The 22500-nt window shown below is 39.8% G+C and overlaps 1 protein-coding gene across 1 annotated transcript in view; it reads right to left on the minus strand.

Moving 5' to 3' along the window:
* Positions 1-22500, minus strand: part of abr (ABR activator of RhoGEF and GTPase) — a 127911-nt gene that overhangs the window by 22783 nt on the left and 82628 nt on the right. Inside the window, 3 exon segments of the mRNA XM_046839551.1 lie at positions 12911-13042; positions 13609-13706; positions 19516-19590. Of these exon segments, the coding sequence (XP_046695507.1) occupies positions 12911-13042; positions 13609-13706; positions 19516-19590 (305 nt within the window).

A 22500-nucleotide genomic window follows, 5' to 3' on the forward strand; every position in this document is an offset into this window, starting at 1 on the left:
TATCAACCACCAAACAACATGCGAGCAACCACTTACTATTAATTGCACAGCAACTGCCGAACACCACCAACCCTAGTAACCACAGAGCAACCACCCTAGCAACTACCTAGCAACCACTTAAAATACCAGAGCATGCACCTAGTAACAACGTAGTGACCACTTGAGATATCACAGCAACCATCTAACATGCTACCAACCACTTACAATAGATTAACAACTACCAAACACCACAACACCCTAGTAACCACAGAGCAACCACCGTAGCAACAACCCTGGCAAGTGTCTAGTCAACTGCTTGAAATATCAAGAATCAACTAGCAAAATAATGACCACTTGGGACACCGTATCAACCAAACAACACACGAGAAACCACATACAGTTGCACAACTGCTGATCACCACCACTCCCCAGTAACCACCTAGCGACCAATTAGCAACAGCCCGGATAATCCGTTGAACTACCAGAGCAAGGACCTCGTAACAAACTAAAGACCACTTGGGGTACCAAGGCAACCACAGAACAACATGGCAGCAACCACATAGAGTAGCGCAACAAAGCCGACCACCACCACACCCTAGCAACCACCTAGCAACCATAAAAAAAAACCCTAGCACTTCGATAAGGCACTTTATGACAGAAAACAAACACAAACACAAACACAAACACACACACACACACACACACACACGTCAAACCTGCCTCCATCTAGACAGAACATTCTGGTCTCAGTGTCCTGAGGGAGTGAAACATGGACATTGTGGCAGAAACAATGGAAACAAACATCTGGTAGTGATTGAGAGGGTCTGAAGGTCCTGCCATCTTTCTGCAAGCTAGAAGCTTCATTTACACAGACTGCGCACGTGCGTGTGTTAGAGAGAGAGAGTGTGTGTGTGTGTGTGTGTGTGTGTGTGTGTGTGTGTGTGTTAGAGAGTGTGTGTCCATGATGATAGAAATACATAAAAACGATAATAATGACACTGTAGAGATATTTGGCTTATACCATTTGGAAAAAAACCTTCCATCCATCCATCCATCCATCCTTTCAAATTTCCTTTAATATTCTGCCCTCTATCCATCCTTCTACTTTTTATATTCTATTTTTATTTTATTTCTGATTCCTTTCTTTCCTACTTTTTTTCCATTCGTCCACCAATTTATTTATATATTTATATATATATATATTTATATATATATATATATATATATATATATATATATATATATATATATATATATATATATATATATATATATATATATATATATATATATATATATATCTCATCAGCATCTGACTGAACTATCACCTGTGTGTTGGAATTAATCTCACCACAAATCTCTACAAGCACCAAAACTTAGTGGAACATCTTTCCAGATGAGCGAAGGGAATTCAACAGTGCATGGGGACTAAATGTGGAATGCGATGTTATTCTGTACATACTGTATGAGATCGCGCTTCCAAAAGGAACAAAGCGCAGTCGCAAAAGAAGAAATAGAGCACAAAGAAAACCAGGAGAAATAAGAGCAGGATGTATTCACACTGTGTATTCACACTAAATTGGTAAGGGAACGTTAAATACGAGCGAACCTTCACCCCCTAGAAAGCTGTATCTGTCTCCTCACATATATCGGACAAGTACTCGTGGTGATTAGCCTTTCTATCTCTCTCTATCGCTCTTTCTCATTCTCTTTCTCTCGTTCATGCAGCAGATGAGAAATACAGGGTGAAATGTAAAGGCTTATCATGTGTGCCATGTTCTCATCCATTATTCACATGCAGACCTTCATAACCGTCTGTTCCGCTGCCCTTTTACTTTCTCTCTCTCTCTCTCTCTCTCTCTCTCTCTCTCACACACACACACACACACACACACACACACACACACACACACACACACACACACACACACAAAGTGTCGCAAAAAAGAGGCCAAAAAAAACCCCAAAAGCTGCGACCCAGAAATATCCTAAAGCAGCAGTTCACCTGAGACGTCAGAGCCCCGGAATAGTGGGAGGCTACATTTTAGAAAGCAAACACACACACACACACACACACACACACACACACACACACACACACACACACAGCTGCACATCAATCCACTTCTGACTGCCGCTCTAGATTAAAGAGAGTGGGCTGAGAAATCCAAAATACACAGTTGAGTCCTGACCCATTTGGACTGCTTTTCCTGGAGTCTGATGGGAAAATGAGCAACCAGGTTAGTGCTAAAGCCAAAACTCCGAGCTAATAAGGACGCTTAGAACTCAGAAAGACCGATCTCAGATGAGTTTTTTATTGTTTTGTTTTTTTTACAAAAGTGACAGCAATGCTAACAAGAAAAGCAGGTCAGGGGACAGAACACGACATAAAACTCAACTAAAAGAAAATACAGCTGTTTTGGATTCTCTGTAATTTTACATCAACTGCACGTTTTTTTGTGTGTGTGTGTGTGTGTGTGTGTGTGTGTGTGTGTGTGTATATGTATTAACAAAAGGTGATATAAGAAAATCACGGGTCATAGTTTAGCAAAAATAAAGTCAGGAGTGAAAGTCAGGAATCAGGGGTGAAATTTAAGGGTGATATTTATGGGTGAGAATTAAAGGCGAGAAATTTAGAGGTGAGATCCAGGAGTGAAATTCCGGGGGTGAGATTCAGGGGTGAAATTCAGGAGTGGGATTCGGGGGTGCGATCCGGGGGTGAAATTTTGAAGTTGAGATTTAGGAGTGAGAAGATGAAGATCTACAATGAAAATCAGGAGTGAAATCTTTTCAAGTGACATCTTGAAAAGTTTGTAAATTCAGTATGGGATTTACCGTTTTAGACTTTCCTCTTGCCCAAATCTCCTAAAATATCCACAGCTCATGTCACAGAAAAACTTGAGAGAATGGCTGAAAGCTTGTGTGCAAATGTGATACCATTTTGTGTGTGTGTGTGTGTGTGTGTGTGTGTGTGTGTGTGTGTGTTTATATTTCTTGATATGAAGTGAGGTAAAATGACAAACAGTTTTAAAATCAATAAGTCCCTGTATGTACACAGTGGTGACTGTTACTGCAAGACATGATTTATACACATACTGCTACAAACACACACACACACACACACACACACACCATCACCACCAGTATAATTTATATAATTTAATCACCAAACAGAAAAGCATCCAAGTTAAACCCATACTGTTGTGCTCAGGTTCTGCTTTTCGTAGTGAAACAAATGTTGTTGTGTTTTTCTCTCCGCTGCAGCATGATGGAATGAAATGCAGAAATCCGACCACAGTTGACGTTGTCGATTGCTCATTAAACTTTGTCCATTCAGAGTCTTCAGGATCAAAACCGTCTGCAAAATATACCGGTACATCACCGTAGTAACGAGTTTCCATCATGTCAGATGATTACATGTATGAAGAAATAGTTTCGGTCCCACAATGGAACCTTGAGGCACACCGCAAACAAGCAACCCAAGGATTTTTACTTGTGTATCATCTTAATAACGAGCTAGGTTGTACAAGGAATACAGCATTAAGGGAATTTTTACAAAACGTTTCCGGTGATTGGAAGTTAATAAAACACAAAATCGTACACAAGAACTGTCTGTAAGAGGGGCTAAATTAGCCCAGACACTGGAGACTCCTTCCATAAATACTTAATAAATGTTACTTTTGGAAAAAGTCTGCAGCCCAAATATATATAAAGTTTGTACAGTATGAATCTTAGTTGATTCTCACTCCTGAATTTTATTCATGACCCTCAATCTTGAATTTTACTCAGGATTCTCACTCTTGGATCTTTACTTCTGCATTTTACTCATGATTCTCAATCCAAAATTTCACTTCTGAATTTTATTCACAATTTACTCCTAGATTTTACTCATGATCCTCACTTCTGAATATCACTCCTGGATCTTCAGTCCTGAATTTTACTCATGAACTTCACTCCTGAATTGTATTCACGATCTTTATTCGTTTTTTGTTTTTCTCATGACCCTCAATCCTGAATTTCAATCCTGGAACTTTACTCCTGAATTCCACCCATAATCTAAACTACTCAATTCCACCCATAATCTACACTCCTGAATTTCACCCATAATCTTCACTCCTGAATTTCACCCATAATCTTCACTCCTGAATTTCACCCATAATCTACACTCCTGAATTTTACCCATAATATACACTCCTCAATTTCACTCATAATCTACAGAACATGAATGAATTTTACTCTACATCATCGCTCCTGAATTTCACTTATGATATTCACGCCTGAATTTTACTCCTGGATCTTCTTTCCTGAATTTTACTCCTGGATCTTTGTTCCTGAATTTTACTCTGCATCCTTATGCCTACATTTTATTTCTGGCTCTCTACATCAGAACCTTTCTGCTGAATCTTTACCCCTGAATATTAACCCATGATTTTACACAATTCTCGATCCTAAATCTTCACTCCTGGACCTTTTCTTCTGGATTTTTTATCCAGAATCTCACTACTGAGTCTTATTCCTTAATGGTACTATGAAAATAAAAAGGCTTTAGAAATACACATTGATGCAAACCTACAGCCTTAAGATAGAGTCAGGACCTTCTGATCAATCAGCATGGATATCACCGGAGTCATAGGAAATATTATATCACATCTAGATATTATGATAACTGTGTGTGTGTGTGTGTGTGTGTGTGTGTGTGTGTGTGTGTGTGTGTGTGCGCGTCTAAAGCATGGATTAGAGAAAAACCTTTACGCTAAACCCACAGACTCATCTTTCATCACGCTCCTGTGGATATCTTATCACCATTAGGCTTTAGGAGAAGTGTCCTTTATTAAGGGTGCTTAATGGAAAAAATGCCAGTCTACCTGGACAAGAAGGAGGGATTTAGGAAGGAGGAGTAAAGGAGGGAACAGTGAGGAACAAAAGAAAAAAAATGAGTCGAGGGGACGAAGCAGGACAGCTTGTTCTATTCTTAATGATGTCTAAAAAAAAAAAAGAGGCAATCTTGCCCTCTGTAATTCATATGAAATCTTAATAGATAACTGGTGTCTATGTGTGTGTGTGTGTGTGTGTGTGGGGTATGGAGTGATAGTTGGGCTTCTTATCTCTCCATGTCCTTTTATTCCCTTCTTTTTTTTGTCTCCCTTTGTGTGTGACCATCAGCACCATCTTTCACCTCATGCCCTCTACACACACACACACACACACACACACACACACATACACACACACACACACAGGGGTAATGATTTACACATCCCAGTGGCACAGTGACCGGCATAATCAATCTCTATTATGGCACCTGGATGAACACCCCCTTTTACATTTTTATTTAAAAGCAAAACACAGAGAGCGAGAGAGAGAGAGCGAGAGAGCGAGAGAGAGAGAGAGCGAGCGAGCGAGCGCGAAAGAGAGCGCGAAAGAGAGAGCGAGAGAAAGCAAGAACTCTCATTGGCCTCAGCATGTCACTCTTTGAGCCAACCATTCTTGGTATTTTTTTAGAATGGTCTGCTGCCCAAATGTGCGCGCACGTGCACGCGCACACACACACACACACACACACACACACAGAAATTTGAGCATCCTTGCACATGTGCACATTTACAATGTTCACCTTCTCTATTATTCTCTCCCATTCTCTTTCTCTCTCTCTCTCACACACACACACACACACACACACACACACACACACACAGCAATGTTGCAATGTGCTATCTCATACCATCAACTTGATTAAATCCAAAATTTGGATCCAAAAAACTACAAACTCTGCTTCAGTCCCAGCTAACCTCTGTGTTAATATATGGAAAGCCACAGGGGACATAACTCATTCACATGAGTCAGGTCTTAGTCCGCTACGGGTTGCTACAGAAACATCACTCGGGAGTATAGTGTATGCGCCGGCCCTTTAACAGACCTGTTTCAAATAGAAAAGATCTGGCTTATATTTGAAGACAGAAAAACCTATTCGGAATCCAACACACGGTTGGACTATATAGGTGATCTGAGGACAATGCGCGCGCACACACACACACACACACACACACACACACACACACACACACACACACACACACACACACACACTTTTCATTATGTCAGCATAATATCCAGAGGTCGCCTGCTATACTGCTGAATCTGGACTTCTCTGGCGATTGAACCTTATTGGAGGTGCCATTACATTAAGCACTTGAGCACACAAAAAGTCTTGATTCTGATGTGTGTATTGGGGGTTGTGCAAGCTGTGTGCATTTACAGTGGGGGGGTTTAAAGTTAAAGGAGCTGCATCGCACCTTTCCATGCTGATTTATAACCTTGGCATTGATCGTGAGAGCTCTTCTTTTGTTCCCCCGGCTTGATTTTTTTGTTTTTTTCCTTCCCTCCTCTCACGTTCTTCTTCATAAAAATCCTCACATAAGAACAAGCAAAAGTGTTCACATCTGGCTCTCCGTTATACAGCTTATACATTATACATTATCTTTCCTCAGGCACAAAACTCAGAATGAAGCTATTCGCACTAACATTAACATCAGATGCATAACTGGAGCCCATCTGTGACTCCTCTCTACTCCGTAATCCTCCATCTAATGCATAAACACTGACAAATGGACACCTAGAAAAGAAAAAGTACGACTCACACACACACACACACACACACACACACACACACACACACACACACACACACACACACACACACACAGATAACCCAGGCAACATCTTGGCGCGTCACTGTTCATTCTGACAAGTATTAAAGGGGATAAAGTGATGACATGCCGAAGCCAAATCTGTCTTACCGAGATCCTCCTGGCAGCTCGTGCATAAAAAATCGGGCTAAATGACAGCCTTTAATTTGGTATTGACTAAATGGTGACCCAGATCCTCGGAAAACACACCTCTCGAGGCTGAGAAGGCGCACCCTAGGCGAGATTTGCGGTAATAAGGACGTACTGTGCCGAGTTCGAGTGAACTGGGAGAGCTGAAAACGAGCAAAGTGGATTTGGGAGATTTGAGGGATTTTATTGGTGGTATTGTTTGTGGAACATAGCTAATGAGGATAAATGACGACGGCACAGGGAGTAAAATTGCTTTGTGGGTGGGAGGGAGAGAATACGTCTTAGTCTCCTGTCAGTCACAGAAAAACAAGGAAAATATAGGGGCATCTGTCGGAGCTTGAAGGGGCAAATATGAGCGCTCGTGTATGCTAAAGAGGGCAGATAGCGCTTTGGTCAGAGCGTTGCATGTATTTACCTGTGTACATACATGCAATGCTCTGACCAAAGCGCTATCTGCCTTTGCATAATGCATTGATTATATTATTATATTTATTCATTAATATATTCATATATAGTCAACACATTTTTATGGTTCAGTACTTTTTATTATTTAAAATTTTCATAATAAAGTGCAGTACTAATTTACGTATGTGTTACAGTTTGCTTTTTTTTGGGGGGGGTTTAAAAAAAAACTTTATCGGTAAGTAGGAGCCACCCTAGCTATCGGTATCTGTAAAATCCACTATTGGTCTACCTGTAGTAATTAACGTAGCCTAATTATTTGTTAGATTTGCATGCCAACCATATGCATAAGTAAGTAAACATTTTGATTTCAACAGCGATGAATATGAAAAAATGTCATTATGATAGTAATAATGCTCAAATATATCTCCTAAAATGTAATGTTCATTTGTCTGTACGGTGCATCACAAAATAATAAACTAATTCAGCATTAGGGGGCATAATAAATACATTTAAAATCATCATAAAATCTGATCAATTATTTGTGAATTATGTGGCCCTCACAGAAAAATGTATGTGGACCCCTGGTTTATAGCATTCAAATTTTAGTTTCTCGTCTAATCTCACCACCAGCCATCAGACCCATATCATTTACATGTAATAAATTTGTTTGCCACCAATTAGTAAGAGGTTTTCCCCAGGGCTAAAACGTGCATGTGTGCCTGAGGCCATTGTGCATATGGGTGTGTGTGGCCTCCAACAACCCCATCTGTCAGGTCTGACAGGCCTGGCTTTGTCTACCAATCCCCCTGATGATGCCTGACTGAAAAAAGGTCACATGACATATTGCAAAACAACGTGATGGGCTCGGGGGTGTGATTTATCGCGTTTAGACGCCATATTCCACTGTCGAGCATTTACACACACTCTCTCTCGCACACACACCAGTGCACAATGGCTACCCCAAACCATTACTGCTTCAAGGTACAATGGAAATAGGATACAATGGATATACAAAGTGGTGGGAATTCAGTCAGTAGATCTGATTACAGATTATACAGCAAGCACGGCCATTAAAAAATACAGAGAGACGGAATAATGTTTCAACTAAAAACGTTGAAGACCTAGGACTGTACTAAAGGCTGTGGCTAAAGGGGTCCCAAGTCCTGACTGTAGAATCAAGTGATTTATCATACACCATTAAATCTCTCTATACTAACACAGCATGATGTAAGACTATTTACAAAAAGCATACTGTATTCTCATCAAATTACCCCATTTCTGTCCACTCAATGCACTTGGTATCTTTAAGGTATTAGTATGATTTTAGTATTACACAAGCTCTGGTGTATATTTGGGTTGAAACACGATTCAGGGACTGTTTATTTAGGATATCCGTCTCTTTTTATTGTTCGAGTTGTTTTATTTGGCCAACACACACATTCTGGGGACTCGTATTTGATCTTATATAATGTCCTCATATTTCTGTGGAACGGCAATCAGCCTTTGCTACAGAATATCACCATATTTTTAATTGTGTCTACCCTGTTATCAGCACTCAGACCAGGTTTTTAATCATATCTTCCATCATGTTGCCTGAGGAGTGTCAATTTCCTCGCTGCTATCGGGGTTCCTCGAGTGCAGGCCCGGATCCACCACTTGTGCCTAAACACTGGACGAAGGCTTGACAACTTTCAATGGCATACAAGTCTGTTTCTTTTTTCCTCCATCTGGCCGCCCCCTAGGATCCTGGAAGACACTTTCTTATCGACATCTCCATGAACAACCCTGCCAAATGCCTAAATATGAAGGAAGGCCCGGTGGGAGAGTGATCTTAGCCAAATCAGAACTCATTTATTTTTTATTTTGAAACACAGCTGAGAAAGCTTTTTTACAAACTCCCACCATTCAATCTACCAGCTGCAACCAGGCACAACACGGCCTAAAAAAAGAACCACGACTGGAGAGAAGGCAGAGCAAAAGAGGAACGAACCAGGAAATCTAAAACTGCCTTCAGGGAATATAGGGACATGGTAGAGAGACAGCAAGCATAGAGAGGAATAGCAAGAAAAAGCAGGGCTAGTGGAAAATTTGTATCTCCAAATGTTCATGTACGTGAGTGCTAAGCTCAAGAACCCTTTTGTTGCATAATATGTCCCTAACGAGCAAGCACACATGATTTGGAAAACGGTAGAACAGGAAACAGGTAGTGTTTCATGTATTATTAACAGCTTTTCTGATCAAGTAAAAAAACTCCATGTAGTAGTGTTTGTCTCAGTCCACTGTGTTGTAATGTATGTGTATGTAATGTGTTGCGAAGACTAAAATCTAAAGATATTCTTGACAAAGTGTAAACAGTTGGACATGTGTATCGAACAGGCATTGATTTGCTTTTTGTTGCCCCCTTGAATCCATATTAAAGTGCCATTAGGGTCTTCCATTAGGCTTGAAGGAGAAGATAATGTGCCATATTAGTAGCCAATCGACCTCCAATTACCGCGGTTGTCCCCAGAGTTTAAAGGTTAACTCTTGGCAGAAGGAACTTAGGCTAACATAACAGGCCAAGTAGAGGGTCAAGTAAAGACTTGGTGTAGGAATCGATTTTAAGACATCAATGCATGGACGTTGAAAATGTAAACTTTCCCTGTCTAAGTAAAAAACTATCACACACATTTAGAGCACCAGCCTCTAAATACAGACTTGTCCATTTAAGGCCTTCGTGTATGCTGAAGCCACAGACTCAGTCAATAAATGTGGAACTCTCAAGAGACCGAAGGGAAAATCTTGGGTCTTTCCATCTTGGCCTGACCCGTTACGAAAACAGCAGATCTGTCAGCGCTTGAATCTTTGCTACTTCAAGGTAGTAACATCATTTCTCTGTGAGATGGGGAAAACTTGTTTGTCCATGCTTTCCTATTTGTCTTTTTAATATCTTTCAGTTATACACGATTGCTACAGTATTTTTTAAGTTTCTGTATGGCAAACTTGCTGAGTCATGCACTACATATATCACATCACATATACACATCAATCGTGGCTCGATTTAAATACAAAGTCTGAACTGGGGTTCCTTTTATAGCAAAGCCTTGACTTTTGGGTCAACTATAAGGGAATAACCTTGCCTACTTAATTATGTTGAACATTTGGGTCAAGCCAACCTTTCGTCTACACCATTAGCTTTGAGCAAATCAAGCACCGAAATCCGCCATGATTCGCACATCTGGCATTTAAAACTGTCCGTAAGGAAACATAGCAAAAGTTCCATTTGGTGTCCTTATTATTTACGTAATAAAACACCGTCTGAAGGGCTTCTTCTGTCATTTATTGCAATGTTTCGACACGGACGGTTTTAATTGCCGGATGTGCCAATAATGGCGGATTTTGGTGCTTGATTTGAGACTTGGCGCATCAGCAAAACAAATGAGATAATAGAAAAAAAATTAAGTTAAGAAAGGGCGTCGTGAATTAATGTGTTGCAATGAAATTTTCAATTTCGCCTCTTTTATATTTATTTATATTTTGAATAAAAATGGTCAAACAGAAATTCCTGCTGCATTATTTGCACGTTGAAATAAAAGTGCATTTTAATGACGTTAAAATGAATGCGTTAACGCGTTATTAACGCCTTAATTTTGAATGTAATTTTTTTATTCAGAATTTAATTTTGTATATACATATAGTACATCTAACATACCCTCCACTCTTGCCTTATACTCCACCGTGTGAAATACAGTCTCTTCAGTCCCCAAACCTCAGATGTTCCCAGCATTTTAGGACGTTTCGGGACAGCACATCCTATCCTTTCAGCCTTTTCCTTCTTTCAGGCCATGCCAGCTCCACATGTGGTGAAAATATCTCTGCGCTGCCTGCAAGAGCAATGTTCCCTGCTTGTTTTCATTTTAGGATTGTATACACAATGCTGCCAAAGCCACAGTGAAGAAAAGAGTGGGAAAAAGAGAAGGGGAGAGATCAATCAGGAATGTAGACGAGATAGACAAACAAGCCCGTTCGTGGTAGGCATCTTTGTGCATTTTCGGGCAACAAACTTTCTCTTATGTAATCAGGTCCTCAAACGCACATAAACGAGGCCTCTGCATGGAGCGTTTGCACGGAAATATAAATCGAGATTAGAGGCAAAGACTCTAAGACACGCATTTCTGCGCTTAGCGTTTTCCCAGATCCTTCATTGGCTTATTATTGTTCTTTTGACCTGTCCGGTATGCAAGTGGTGGAGGAAGAGGAGGAGAAGGAAGTGATGCATCAGAGATCTCGAAGGAAAACTGCGAGTCTCCTGTTTGGATCCATGTAAAGTCCACAGCTGCAATGAAATCGATATGTTCCAGTAAGGTACACTCCAGTCTCAGCAATAAAGCAGGACCTTAATTTTCTCAGTGAGTGACCTTCTTCTGTTGAACAAAAAGCTTGATTTATACAAAAACAAACCCATGAGTAGTGGTGTAAAGATGGAGAAAAAAGGAAAGTGTTTGGAAGGAAACTGAGTCTCTGAGGAAAAAAAACCCCAAAACAATTTATTAAGCTTGTTTTCGCGTTATGACTTGGCAAGAGCAGGGTTACATATCTCACCACCACATCCTGATTCTTTAAAAAGGAATGCATCAATCCCACTTTTTCCATTTCAATACCGCACTCAAAGGACAGATGGGATGGACATCCATTTGGTAACAGAGCTGACTGGGACTGCAAGGTGTCCATCAAGAGAAAAACTTGATCAGACAAAGGAAACTAGTCCGAGATGATGCGATACAACCAAGCATTTGTTGGTATATCCTTTATATCATGGTGGGAAAATGTTACAGAATTCTACATAGTACCAGATCTGACCCAACACCAAAAGGCTACAAAGAAAGCATGCTTCTCTGGGGAAAGGAAATCCAATCTCCAATTCTACACACTTAATGAAAGTTCCAGTTTCGGAAAAAAAAAAAACAACAACAACCCTGGGACACAATTCCGATCATTCGGTTCTGTTGTAACATTAATACAAAAGAGATAACATGGGCATGAGCTTATACAGGGTTCCCCAATGAGAATTCGTCTTCATTCCACACGCTCGCTCACACGTTGGGTAAAAATAGTTTCTTTCGCACAGACACCTGTGCAACAAGCCGTTAAGTGCTAACACACCTGCGTATGAATTGTGTGAATGCGAATTTTCGAGAAAACAATAAGGGGGAGAAGCAGAAGCAAAGGGAATACTCTGAGCTCTCAGTTCACCCGTGTTCCCACGAGACAAGGGGAAGCATGAACATGAGAATCGGCTCTGCAATTAATTTCACCCCCAACCCGCTTTCCGGCTTTCTTAAACGCTGCCCTAGATTCGTGAGGAGGCACGAGGAGGCGGCAAGGAACGCAGTTGGAATAATAATTCGGTGTCAGATTTAACACAAAGGATAATGACGATACCATTGAAAGTGGTGGAAGGAACATCGTCCAAACCATGCAAACAATACACCAGTTCAACAAAAATATGACTGGCTAATAATAATTCTTATTGTTTTCTCTACCGCCAGACCATTTTCACCACAAATACGCTTAAAAGACAACATTTCCAGAGCAAAACCGTTACACGCACCCAGTTCGGCATTAATGAGGACCTTTTTCCTTATCGTCAGAATTTTTTCCTGAGACGTGTGTAACAAGTGCAAATAGGAACTATTGATTGCGCCTCCTACCTGCACTTGGCCCTTGCCCATGATCTTGTCAACAATCTCGTTGTCGTCCTTGTTGAGCTTGGACTTGTCATAGCATTTCTCGTAGCACAGGATGCGCAGGCACTGCGAGCCCTCAAGTTCGATTTCAAACTCCTGATGGAGAGGCGTGGCAAAGGAAAAAAATGATGAATATACTTTCTTCATCATAGAGGTCGACCGATTCATCAGCACCGATAGTTGATTGCTGGAAAATACTGATGGTTTTCCATACTGATAGTTTTTCCGGGTTGCACTATATAGTACGAGAGCGGCCTCTAGAGGCAAATCACTGAAGCCACGACCTGTTTATTTGAAGCGTCTTTTTTTGAAATCCATTTTAGATGTAACTGTGTTAGTTTTTGTTTCAGTTTAAATGCGTCTTTTTTCCCCAATATTTATTAATATAATTATAATATTCAAATGTATTTCATTCTCATGATTGTCATTTTGAAAATTCAAATGTTTTAATAAAGTTCAGTAATATTTTATATGGAGTGTTCTTTTTTAAATCACGTATACATTTTAAATCAGTTGCTTATTCGTTTAATGCCAAGTACGATCCACCCTAGATATTGGTATCACTAGAATCGGTCGACCTCTACTTTATAATTAAATACAGGAAAAAAAACTAATAAATAAACACATGGACCAGATGGAGAAGAAAAAAAAAAGAGGCTTACCTCATTCCAATGCGGCTGAGTGGTGTCTCGGAACACACGGGTCTTGGCTTTGCTAACAAAGTAGCCGAAGGAATCCACTTCTAGGGTGCAGTAGAGATCTGAAAACATGCACAGATTAAACAAAATGTAAAGACATCATACCGAAGTACTGAGACACCAGACATTTCTAGCAAAATGTGGGTCTTCTTCAAACTCTTTCCACACAGTTGGAGGCACACAACTGTATATAGGATGCCATTAAATGTAGGACCATGCTATTTTCCCTTCACTTGAATGGGGAGACCCATAACTTTTCCAGCATGCCAATGGCCTTTGTGCACAAAGCCAGCTCCATGAACACATGCTTTAAATGGGTTGGAGTGGAAGATCTTAAGTGGCCTGCTATAGAGCTCTAACCTCAAATCTCAAGGTTATTATAGAGCACAAATCTCCAAAAGAAGAGTGGAGGGCATTATAACAGAAAATAGGGAGTAAATGAGGATTGGGATGTTCAAAAAGTACATGAATCTTATGGTCAGGTGTCCAGAATCTTTTGCTTATGTTTCAATGTTGGCAAATCCAATACCATGAATGTTAGATCAGAGAGTAAGCTACTGCAATGAAAACTAAATTACACAATTTGCTGACAAACAGACTAAAAAATAGATCCAAGCATTCAAGTGAAAACCGTTCTGCAGTAAACATGTGTCTCAAAGCGACGAGAGGAAATCCGAGCTTCAGAGCTTCAGAGCTGACGCTGCAGTTCAAACGGCATCACATTATCAATTTCCCGCGTCTCTATCGCAATAACGGCTCTCGAACATCCACACGCGCACACACGAAGAGTTGAAATTGATTCATAGTACCAAGCAGCCGGTGTCGGTCAATGACATTGTGATGGATTGCATTCCTGGGTGACCTTTCAACCTGGATGTGATGTAGAGCAGGTGCTGAACATACACACAACATCCCTTTGGGAACGATGTGTTCGTGTGTGTCAGTCAATAGACAGACATTTTTACTAGATGGACAAAAGTATTGGAACACCTGAATTTTCTAAGAGAATAACAGAATTTCCTTTAGTCTTGGTCTTTTCTAATAAAGAAAAAATTATTAAATAAAAAGAAATAAAGAAATATATATATATATATATATATATATATATATATATATATATATATATATATATATATATATATATACACATACACACAAAGTTTGAATTATATACATTAAAATATTATAATAAAATATTTATATTAATATATAATAATATTAATCATTTACTATTTAATTATTAATATTAATTAATATCAATAATTTGATCTCTTCATATTCAGCTGTTTGCTGTGCGTCAGAAAGCATGCTGTACTGTATCTTAACTTGCACATGAAACAAGTCAAATTCTTACATATTCTTTACATATAAATACATTATACATGAAAAATTATGACAGAATATGTTTAATATTAAATTGGAAATTTTTCCCTTTTCTCCACTTCACATATACGACATTGTCGATTTAAAAGTCAACTTTGTCCCACAAACCCGAGTTTGGGTATCTCTGGCTTATACTGATTGAAAATACCCCAATGAATGAAAGTGTGCTGTGAGAAAAGGGTCAATATGTTGCATAAAGTGCTATAAAAAAGTTTTTAATTATTATTATTTATTTTTTTTGCATATTTGCATATTTAAATGATTCAGATCATCAAACTAATTTTAACATTTCAATTTCGGAGTAAATACAAAATGCAGTTTTAAAATGATGATTTTGTAAATTTGGCGGAAAAAGCTGTCCAAACCTATCTAGCCCTATGAGAAGTCGTCATATTCTGAGGACTGATGAGACAAAAGATGAACATTTTGGAAGATGTGCATCTAGTTACATCTGGCGTAAAAATAAAACGGCATTTTACAACAACAAAAAAAAAAATCATACTAACAGTCAAACATGGTGGTGGTAGTGTGATGGTCTGGGGCTGCTTTGCATAAATGACGGAAAAATGAATTTTGCGCTCCATCAGAAAATCCCAAGGGAGAATGTTCATTCATCGGTTCATGACCTCAAGCTCAAGCGCACACCAGCAAGTCCACCACTGAATGGCTCTGGATTGGTTTAGTTAAAGTCTAGATGTAAACAGGTTATTTATGTTTAAAAACCCTCCAATGCGGCTGAATTACAACAATTCTGCAAAGAAGAGTATGAAATTCATCTACAGCATTGTGAAAGACTCGTTGTTAGTTGTTAGTTCAATGGCAATTACGTTTTACACAGGCAAGTTTAGGCAGCTTTCTTCCCAGAATAAATGAAAGCATCATTTATTAAGGATTGTCTTAATAAATGAAAGCATCATTTATTAAGGATTGTCTTAATATTGAAATTTGCTTGATGATCTCAATCATTTAAATGACAAAATTGCTAAAAAAAAAAAAAAGAAAAGAAAAGAAAAAATGATATGAAAATATTGTGTCAGCTCCATGGCTTGCCTAAAAGAAACCATGCAACCATGAAGAGCTGAGCATTTTGGGAAATCACTTTTATTAAATGCAGGCTTGTTATCTTTGGACATGAATTGTATTGAATATAATGCAATCAATACGTTTACTGGCTTTCCATCTTTTTTTTTTTTTTTTTTTATTCATTCTTTTTTCATTGTACAGTTTCTAGTTCTGGCACGTATTTTAGATGTTCCAGCAGGCCGATTTCAGGGCTGTACAAAGATGCAGATGGACGGTTATATTAAAAAAAAAAAAAAAAAAGGTGCTTAAAAAGCAGAATAAATGAAAAATTAAGCCCAGCAGGGGGTCTGAGCATCAGAAAAGCATTGCATGTGCTAAAAGTAATAGTTGGGCCTATTTACATGCTCATAAAAGAAGGAGAGGAAAAAGCTGATATAGCACAGTGTCACTGTTTTGGCAACCAGAACAAAAAAAAAAAAAAAAACCTTGGCATTTAACACAAAAGCTCATTTTACATAATACAAGCGATTGTTTCAGCGAGGGTGGAAAATAAGCAGAACCAGGTTCGGGAGCTTTGTAATGTTTGCTGGCGCAGATGTTCGAGCGCTCGAGGTTAAAATGCTTGTGGTCACTTTGTGACGCTGAATTGTGGAGTGACGCGGTGTGGGGCGGGGTGGGGGGGGGGATAAATAATGTCATTCCAAGCGGGTGTCTTATGTGTGCGTTATTTATTTATTGATTTGTTACGCAAAACCATGGTCTAATTCTTTGCAGAATTATGACTATGATAACGCTTTGTTTATCTATACTTTTTTTTTTCCCCGTGTTCTGTTTGAAGCCGATGGCTCCGAGCGCACGCTGGTTCGGGCGCAGGAAGGAGTCCTGATTTCATTTACTGTTTGAAGAAAAGAAACGATCGCATGAACAGAACGCAACAGAAACCTGGAATGAATTATAAGATTAGGAAAAGGAACCATATGAAATATATGCTGTGTGAACAAAAGTTTGTGGACACCCAACCATAAGGTTTGTATGTGCACAAAAAATGCAGATGAGCTGAAGGCCACGGTCAAAGAAACCTGGGCTTCCAGAGTTGGACTGATCACCTCCATGCCATGCTAAATTAAGGCAGAAATTAAAGAAAAAGGAGCCCCTACCAAGTATTGAGTACATACAGTAAATGAACATACTTTCCAGAAGGCCAACAATTCACTAAATATTTTTTTTATTGATTTAATGAAGTATTCTCATTTGTTGAGATGGTGAATTGGTGGGTTTTTTGTTAAATAGGAGCCAAAATCATCACAGGTGAAAGAACCGAAGACTTCCGAATTTATTTAATACACGAGTTTCACAATTTGTATAATGAACTTTTTCACACCATTCTTGTTTATTGAGATGCACCTGTGTATTTCAAAATATTGGGAAAATGGATATCGAGCTGCTCTACAAAGAATTGTTATTATATATAGCAAATAGTATACTTTATCAAATGAGTGTGTGCTCTCTCTATCCATCTTTCTCTTCTATTCTTCTCACACTGTTTTTGCTGTATAGTGACCGGGAAACAGATAAAACGTGCTCTAGTTGCATGTCCTCATGTGTTGAGGCAAATCAATGATGAATGTAAACCGCACTTCAAGCTGGGGGGGGATTGGGATTAGACAAAGGAAAGCAACAGATGCGAACCACACACACACACACACACACAATGCTCTTTTGAGAGATGACAGTGTAGTTATTAGTGCAAACAGGCCTTTCTGAGAGAACCACTCTGCGCTGCGCTCTGCTCTTCTGGACCGCTTTTAAAACAGACGTCTGATTGTTATCACACACGCTCCAATCTACAGAGTGAGCATGCCATATGCTAGAGCTAAAGCTATTAAGACTATGCTCATTCCCATCAACACACCATATGGAACAGGGCTCTGGGTATTAAAGGGAAGTGAATCGGTTATTTGTCCCCCTGGGGCAGTGGCTTGCTGTGTAAACTGACCTTCATTATAGAAATGAATGCATTAATCAAGAAGAGCAATGTGAGTGTAAGTAACGTGGAGGTATTACAAGGCAGGTAAGTACTTCTCTTCAGATTAGGATTAGATTAGATTACTGCCTCTATCTCTCTATTTGTTTATCCACCCCTACCTATTTATCTGTTAGTCTGTCTATCTACCCCTACCTGTCTATCTGCCCATCTACCAATACATACCTACTCTATCTGTCCATCTACTCATCAACCCTCTACCCATCTATCGCCCACTCCATCTACTCATCAACTCTTTACCCATCAATCTTTCCATCTATACTCCTCTCTCTATCTGTCCATCTACCAATTAACTCCCTACCTGTCAATCTGTCTATTTACATATCAACCCCTACCAGGCCATCTGCCCACCTACCCCTACTTGTCTATCTGCTTATCCACCCATCCAATCCTGTCCGTTTGTCTGTCCAAACACTCATCAAGCCTCTACCTGTCCATCAACCCCTGCCTGTCTATCTACTCATCACCCACCTAACTGTATCTGTCCATTTACACATGAACCCCTTCCTGTCTATCTGTTCTTCCACACACTTACCTTATTTCCAGTCTATCTGTTCATCTACATATTAACCAACCTGTCCATCTGCCCATCTAACACTACCTCTCTGTCCATCTACTCATCAAACCTCAACCTGTCCATTTACCTCTGTCTGTCTAACTGTCCATCTACACATAAACCCCCTACCTTTCAATCTGTTCATCCACTCCTACTCTTATACCTGTCCATCTACACATCAACACCCCACCTGTCAATCTACCCCACTTGTCTATCTGTCTATTAACCCATCTAATCTTATGTCTGTCCATCTACACATCAATCCCCACCTGATCCAACTACCTCTCTGCCCCCACCCATTCGTCTGTCTGTCTCAATCTACCCACACCTCTCTATTTGCTAATCTTACCGTACCTGGCTATGTCCTTATCTACCCCTACCTATCTCCAGTACCTCTCCAACTACAATCTAAGATCTCTCCATCTTCCTCTATACACATTTACCTTCACTTGCTCAGTGCAGTCCGCCAGCTGAAACCTGAACTGAACCAAAAGAATGATGTGTGTGTCTGAGGAAGCTAAATAAAAGCTGTACGTGTTTTTTGTCTAGCTCATTGTCTATCTCTCCCCATCACCCCCCTCACTCACACCCCACCCCATCTCCATCCCATCCCCTCTCTCTGGCAGTCCATAATCTTGTGCTTATCACATTTATGTGCATGAGACAGATTTGTACTGCTAAGGAACAAGAAATACAATCCCTTCAAACAGATGCAGTATATTAGTTGTACTTATACTGGGGATAATGAAATAACACAGTTAACTGGGCAAGTGTAAACACAACAACACACACACACACACACACACACACACACACACACACACACACACACACACACACACACACACACACACAGAGTACGTACTGGCTGACTCTTTGACGCCAGTGGCAGAATGGACGATGACGTGCAGGAAGCCGTACAGTCCGGAAGACTCCTCATCTGAAACACACACAACATCAAAAGTTCATTAAAATGACAAAACGAAGACGGAGAAGGACTTTACACCACTTCATTCATCTTTGACCCACATCGTGTCTCTCCCACACACACACACACACACACACACACACACACACACACACACACACACACTCTCCTGGTCAACAACTGTACGGTACGTCAGCACATCCGCCAGGAACGGATCAGTGTTGCTGTCAGTGCTGAAATGTGAGGAGCGAGTGAGAAACTCCAGTCACGTCCACTTTAAATCTTTCACATTTAATGAGTCTGCTGTTAGTGGAAGATGTAGACCAGGATTTTGCTATTTATTCATTATGAATACAATCTGTGTTCATTATTTGTCCATTTATTGTTATATTTTATATATAGTTATAACATGGTTGGTTCCTGTTATTAGTACTGTTGCAGGAGTTCTGGCCAATCAGAATGGAGAAATTGTTCGAGGTTTGTGTCCGAGTTGTACGATTGTTCTCAGAAAGGGGTGTATAAAGCACCTATAGTGCATCATACAAAGATCGGAGGATTGTTTGTTGACTGTTTGTTGTTCGTCCTGACATCCTTTCAATCTACTTTTACAGTTATGGCATATGGTAGATGCCCGTATCCATAGCGATTTACATTTATCTCATTCATACGACTGAGCAGCTATGCGATTATAAACCTTGCTCAGGTCACACCATAGGATTTGAACTCATGCCTTATGTCCAATGCCTTATCCACTAAGCTTCCGCCTCACACCAATCCTTCTCTCGAACGTCTCTATACACATATAATGAAAGATCATATATGGCAGGTTGAAACCATGGCTGTATGTTTTTCCTCCAATTTCTAGCCACCGTATAATAAAACTAATTAAGCCACCAACAAACGCTTGGAAAATTACATTTCAGATTTTTTACTAGATAAAAAAAAAAGGAAGAAAATGCCGGTTTGGAATTCCTAATTCCCGTCTTTATCACACTATTTATTTCAGGCTGATCAGCAAACAGACATAATTCTAGGGTTGAAAAGAGGTGGCCAATTTCCTGAACATTTCCGGAAACATTCCATGGGAACAACTTCTGGGGAATTTTGGAGATATTCCGTGTTGGAAACTAACCAGGAATTTATGGGAATTTACAGGAATTTATAGGAATTCATTCAAAATTTGAAATCACATACAAATTAACATTCTGTTTGGAATAAGCTGTCATGCATGCAAACTATGGAACTGGAGGAATTGTTTTGGTCGGAAGAATCGTCCGAGCTAATCAGCTGAATTCTTTGCTATTTTAGAAAACCTTGATTCGAATGTCACATGATGTGTTGTAGCATTTGCTGCTTAATGCTGTTGAATGGCAGATGACTTGTCCACACACACACACACACACACACACACACACACATTCAGGTTGCACCTCCTCTACTTGCATTTGTTTAGCCGGAAGTGCACAGGCTCAGATTCCCACACTGGGCGATTGATGTGTTATGCAAGCAAGTAAACGAAAAAAGATCTTGGTATATGTCTGATTTGTCGGTGTGTGTGTGTGTGTGTGTGTGTGTGTGTGTGTGTGTGTGCGCACGCAGGTGTGTATACTATAAGAAAATCCCCACAGTATCTGTGAACCAAATACAGCCGGCCGAGAGGAATATAAAACCCACGCAACTAATCCTCTTTATGCACCATCTTCTGACAGTAATATAATAAAGGAAGCAAAAAAAACCCAACCCACTTCCTGTTAACCTTCGGAGCACCTCGACGTTCTAAACACTTTTGATATATTTTCGCTGTGAGCGTTTTAGCCTGGTATCTCGCTGCTTCTCCTCCAACTCTGAAAAGCCTCAGTTGACTGAAAAGACAACTATGACCCTTGGCTGAAATTTCGCTCCTGCATTCCAGCACCAGCTGGTTTTTATTTCACCTTGTCCCCACTCTCTTTTCAGGGAGGAAAAAAACTTTAGAAAGCGGTGAACATAAAATATAATAAAATGACTTATTATATCAAACATCCAGCTAAAAACTAGCTACATCATATTACACTGTATGGCCAAAAGTTTGTGGCCACCTGATCATAAGATTTGTATGTGCTTTTTGAACATCCAAGTCCACAATTACTCCCCTTTTTCTGTTATTAAAACAGACTCTCCAGTCTTCTGGGAAGAGGGTCAAGAAAATAAAGTAAAAATGACTAGAATAAAGTCGAAATATTTTTCGAATAAAATCGGAGCAATACGAGAATAAAGTAGGAATATTTTCAAAATTAAATCGCAGGAAGACGAGAATGAAGAATAGTCCACAGAATTGTGAGAAACATTTTGCTGTGTGGAGGATTTGGTTAAATCCTACTTTAGGTTAGGATTTAGCAATAAGGAAATTTAGTAGTTTTTTGGCGCATCAGCACAGACTTATAATCAGTAAACAGACATTGCAGCGGTTATACAGGAAACTAAATTCATTCAGAAGATGTGACTAAGAGGATGATGATGATCGAAGAAATTGACCGTGAGTAAAACAACGTCGGCAGTACTTCAGCAGGGGTCCGGGTTAAAATATTTCGACTTTATTCTTGCGTTGCTACGACTTTAATCTCATAAACCGTAACCGCTTTCTTACTTCGCAAATAAAAGCAAGTTAAGAGTGAATTATCTCACCTCACCACCAGGGGGCAGCAAACACTGCTCGCACATCGCTTTAATGTGACGCTGAACAAAGCCTGTGGCTCCAATAAATGTTATACGACCTAATTAACAGCAGACATTCGTTCATGCGGGTGCGTCGCAAATAAATAAAAAATGAAAAACACCCACAAATAGTAACCCAGTCAGCGCCAACGCTTCAGGAGCGCGACTCATTCAGTCTGGCTTCAGCTGAACAGGATGACCTTGTAAATGAATGATAAAAGGCCTCGT

Source organism: Silurus meridionalis, chromosome 25, assembly GCF_014805685.1.
Source record: "Silurus meridionalis isolate SWU-2019-XX chromosome 25, ASM1480568v1, whole genome shotgun sequence".
NCBI lineage: Eukaryota > Metazoa > Chordata > Actinopteri > Siluriformes > Siluridae > Silurus > Silurus meridionalis.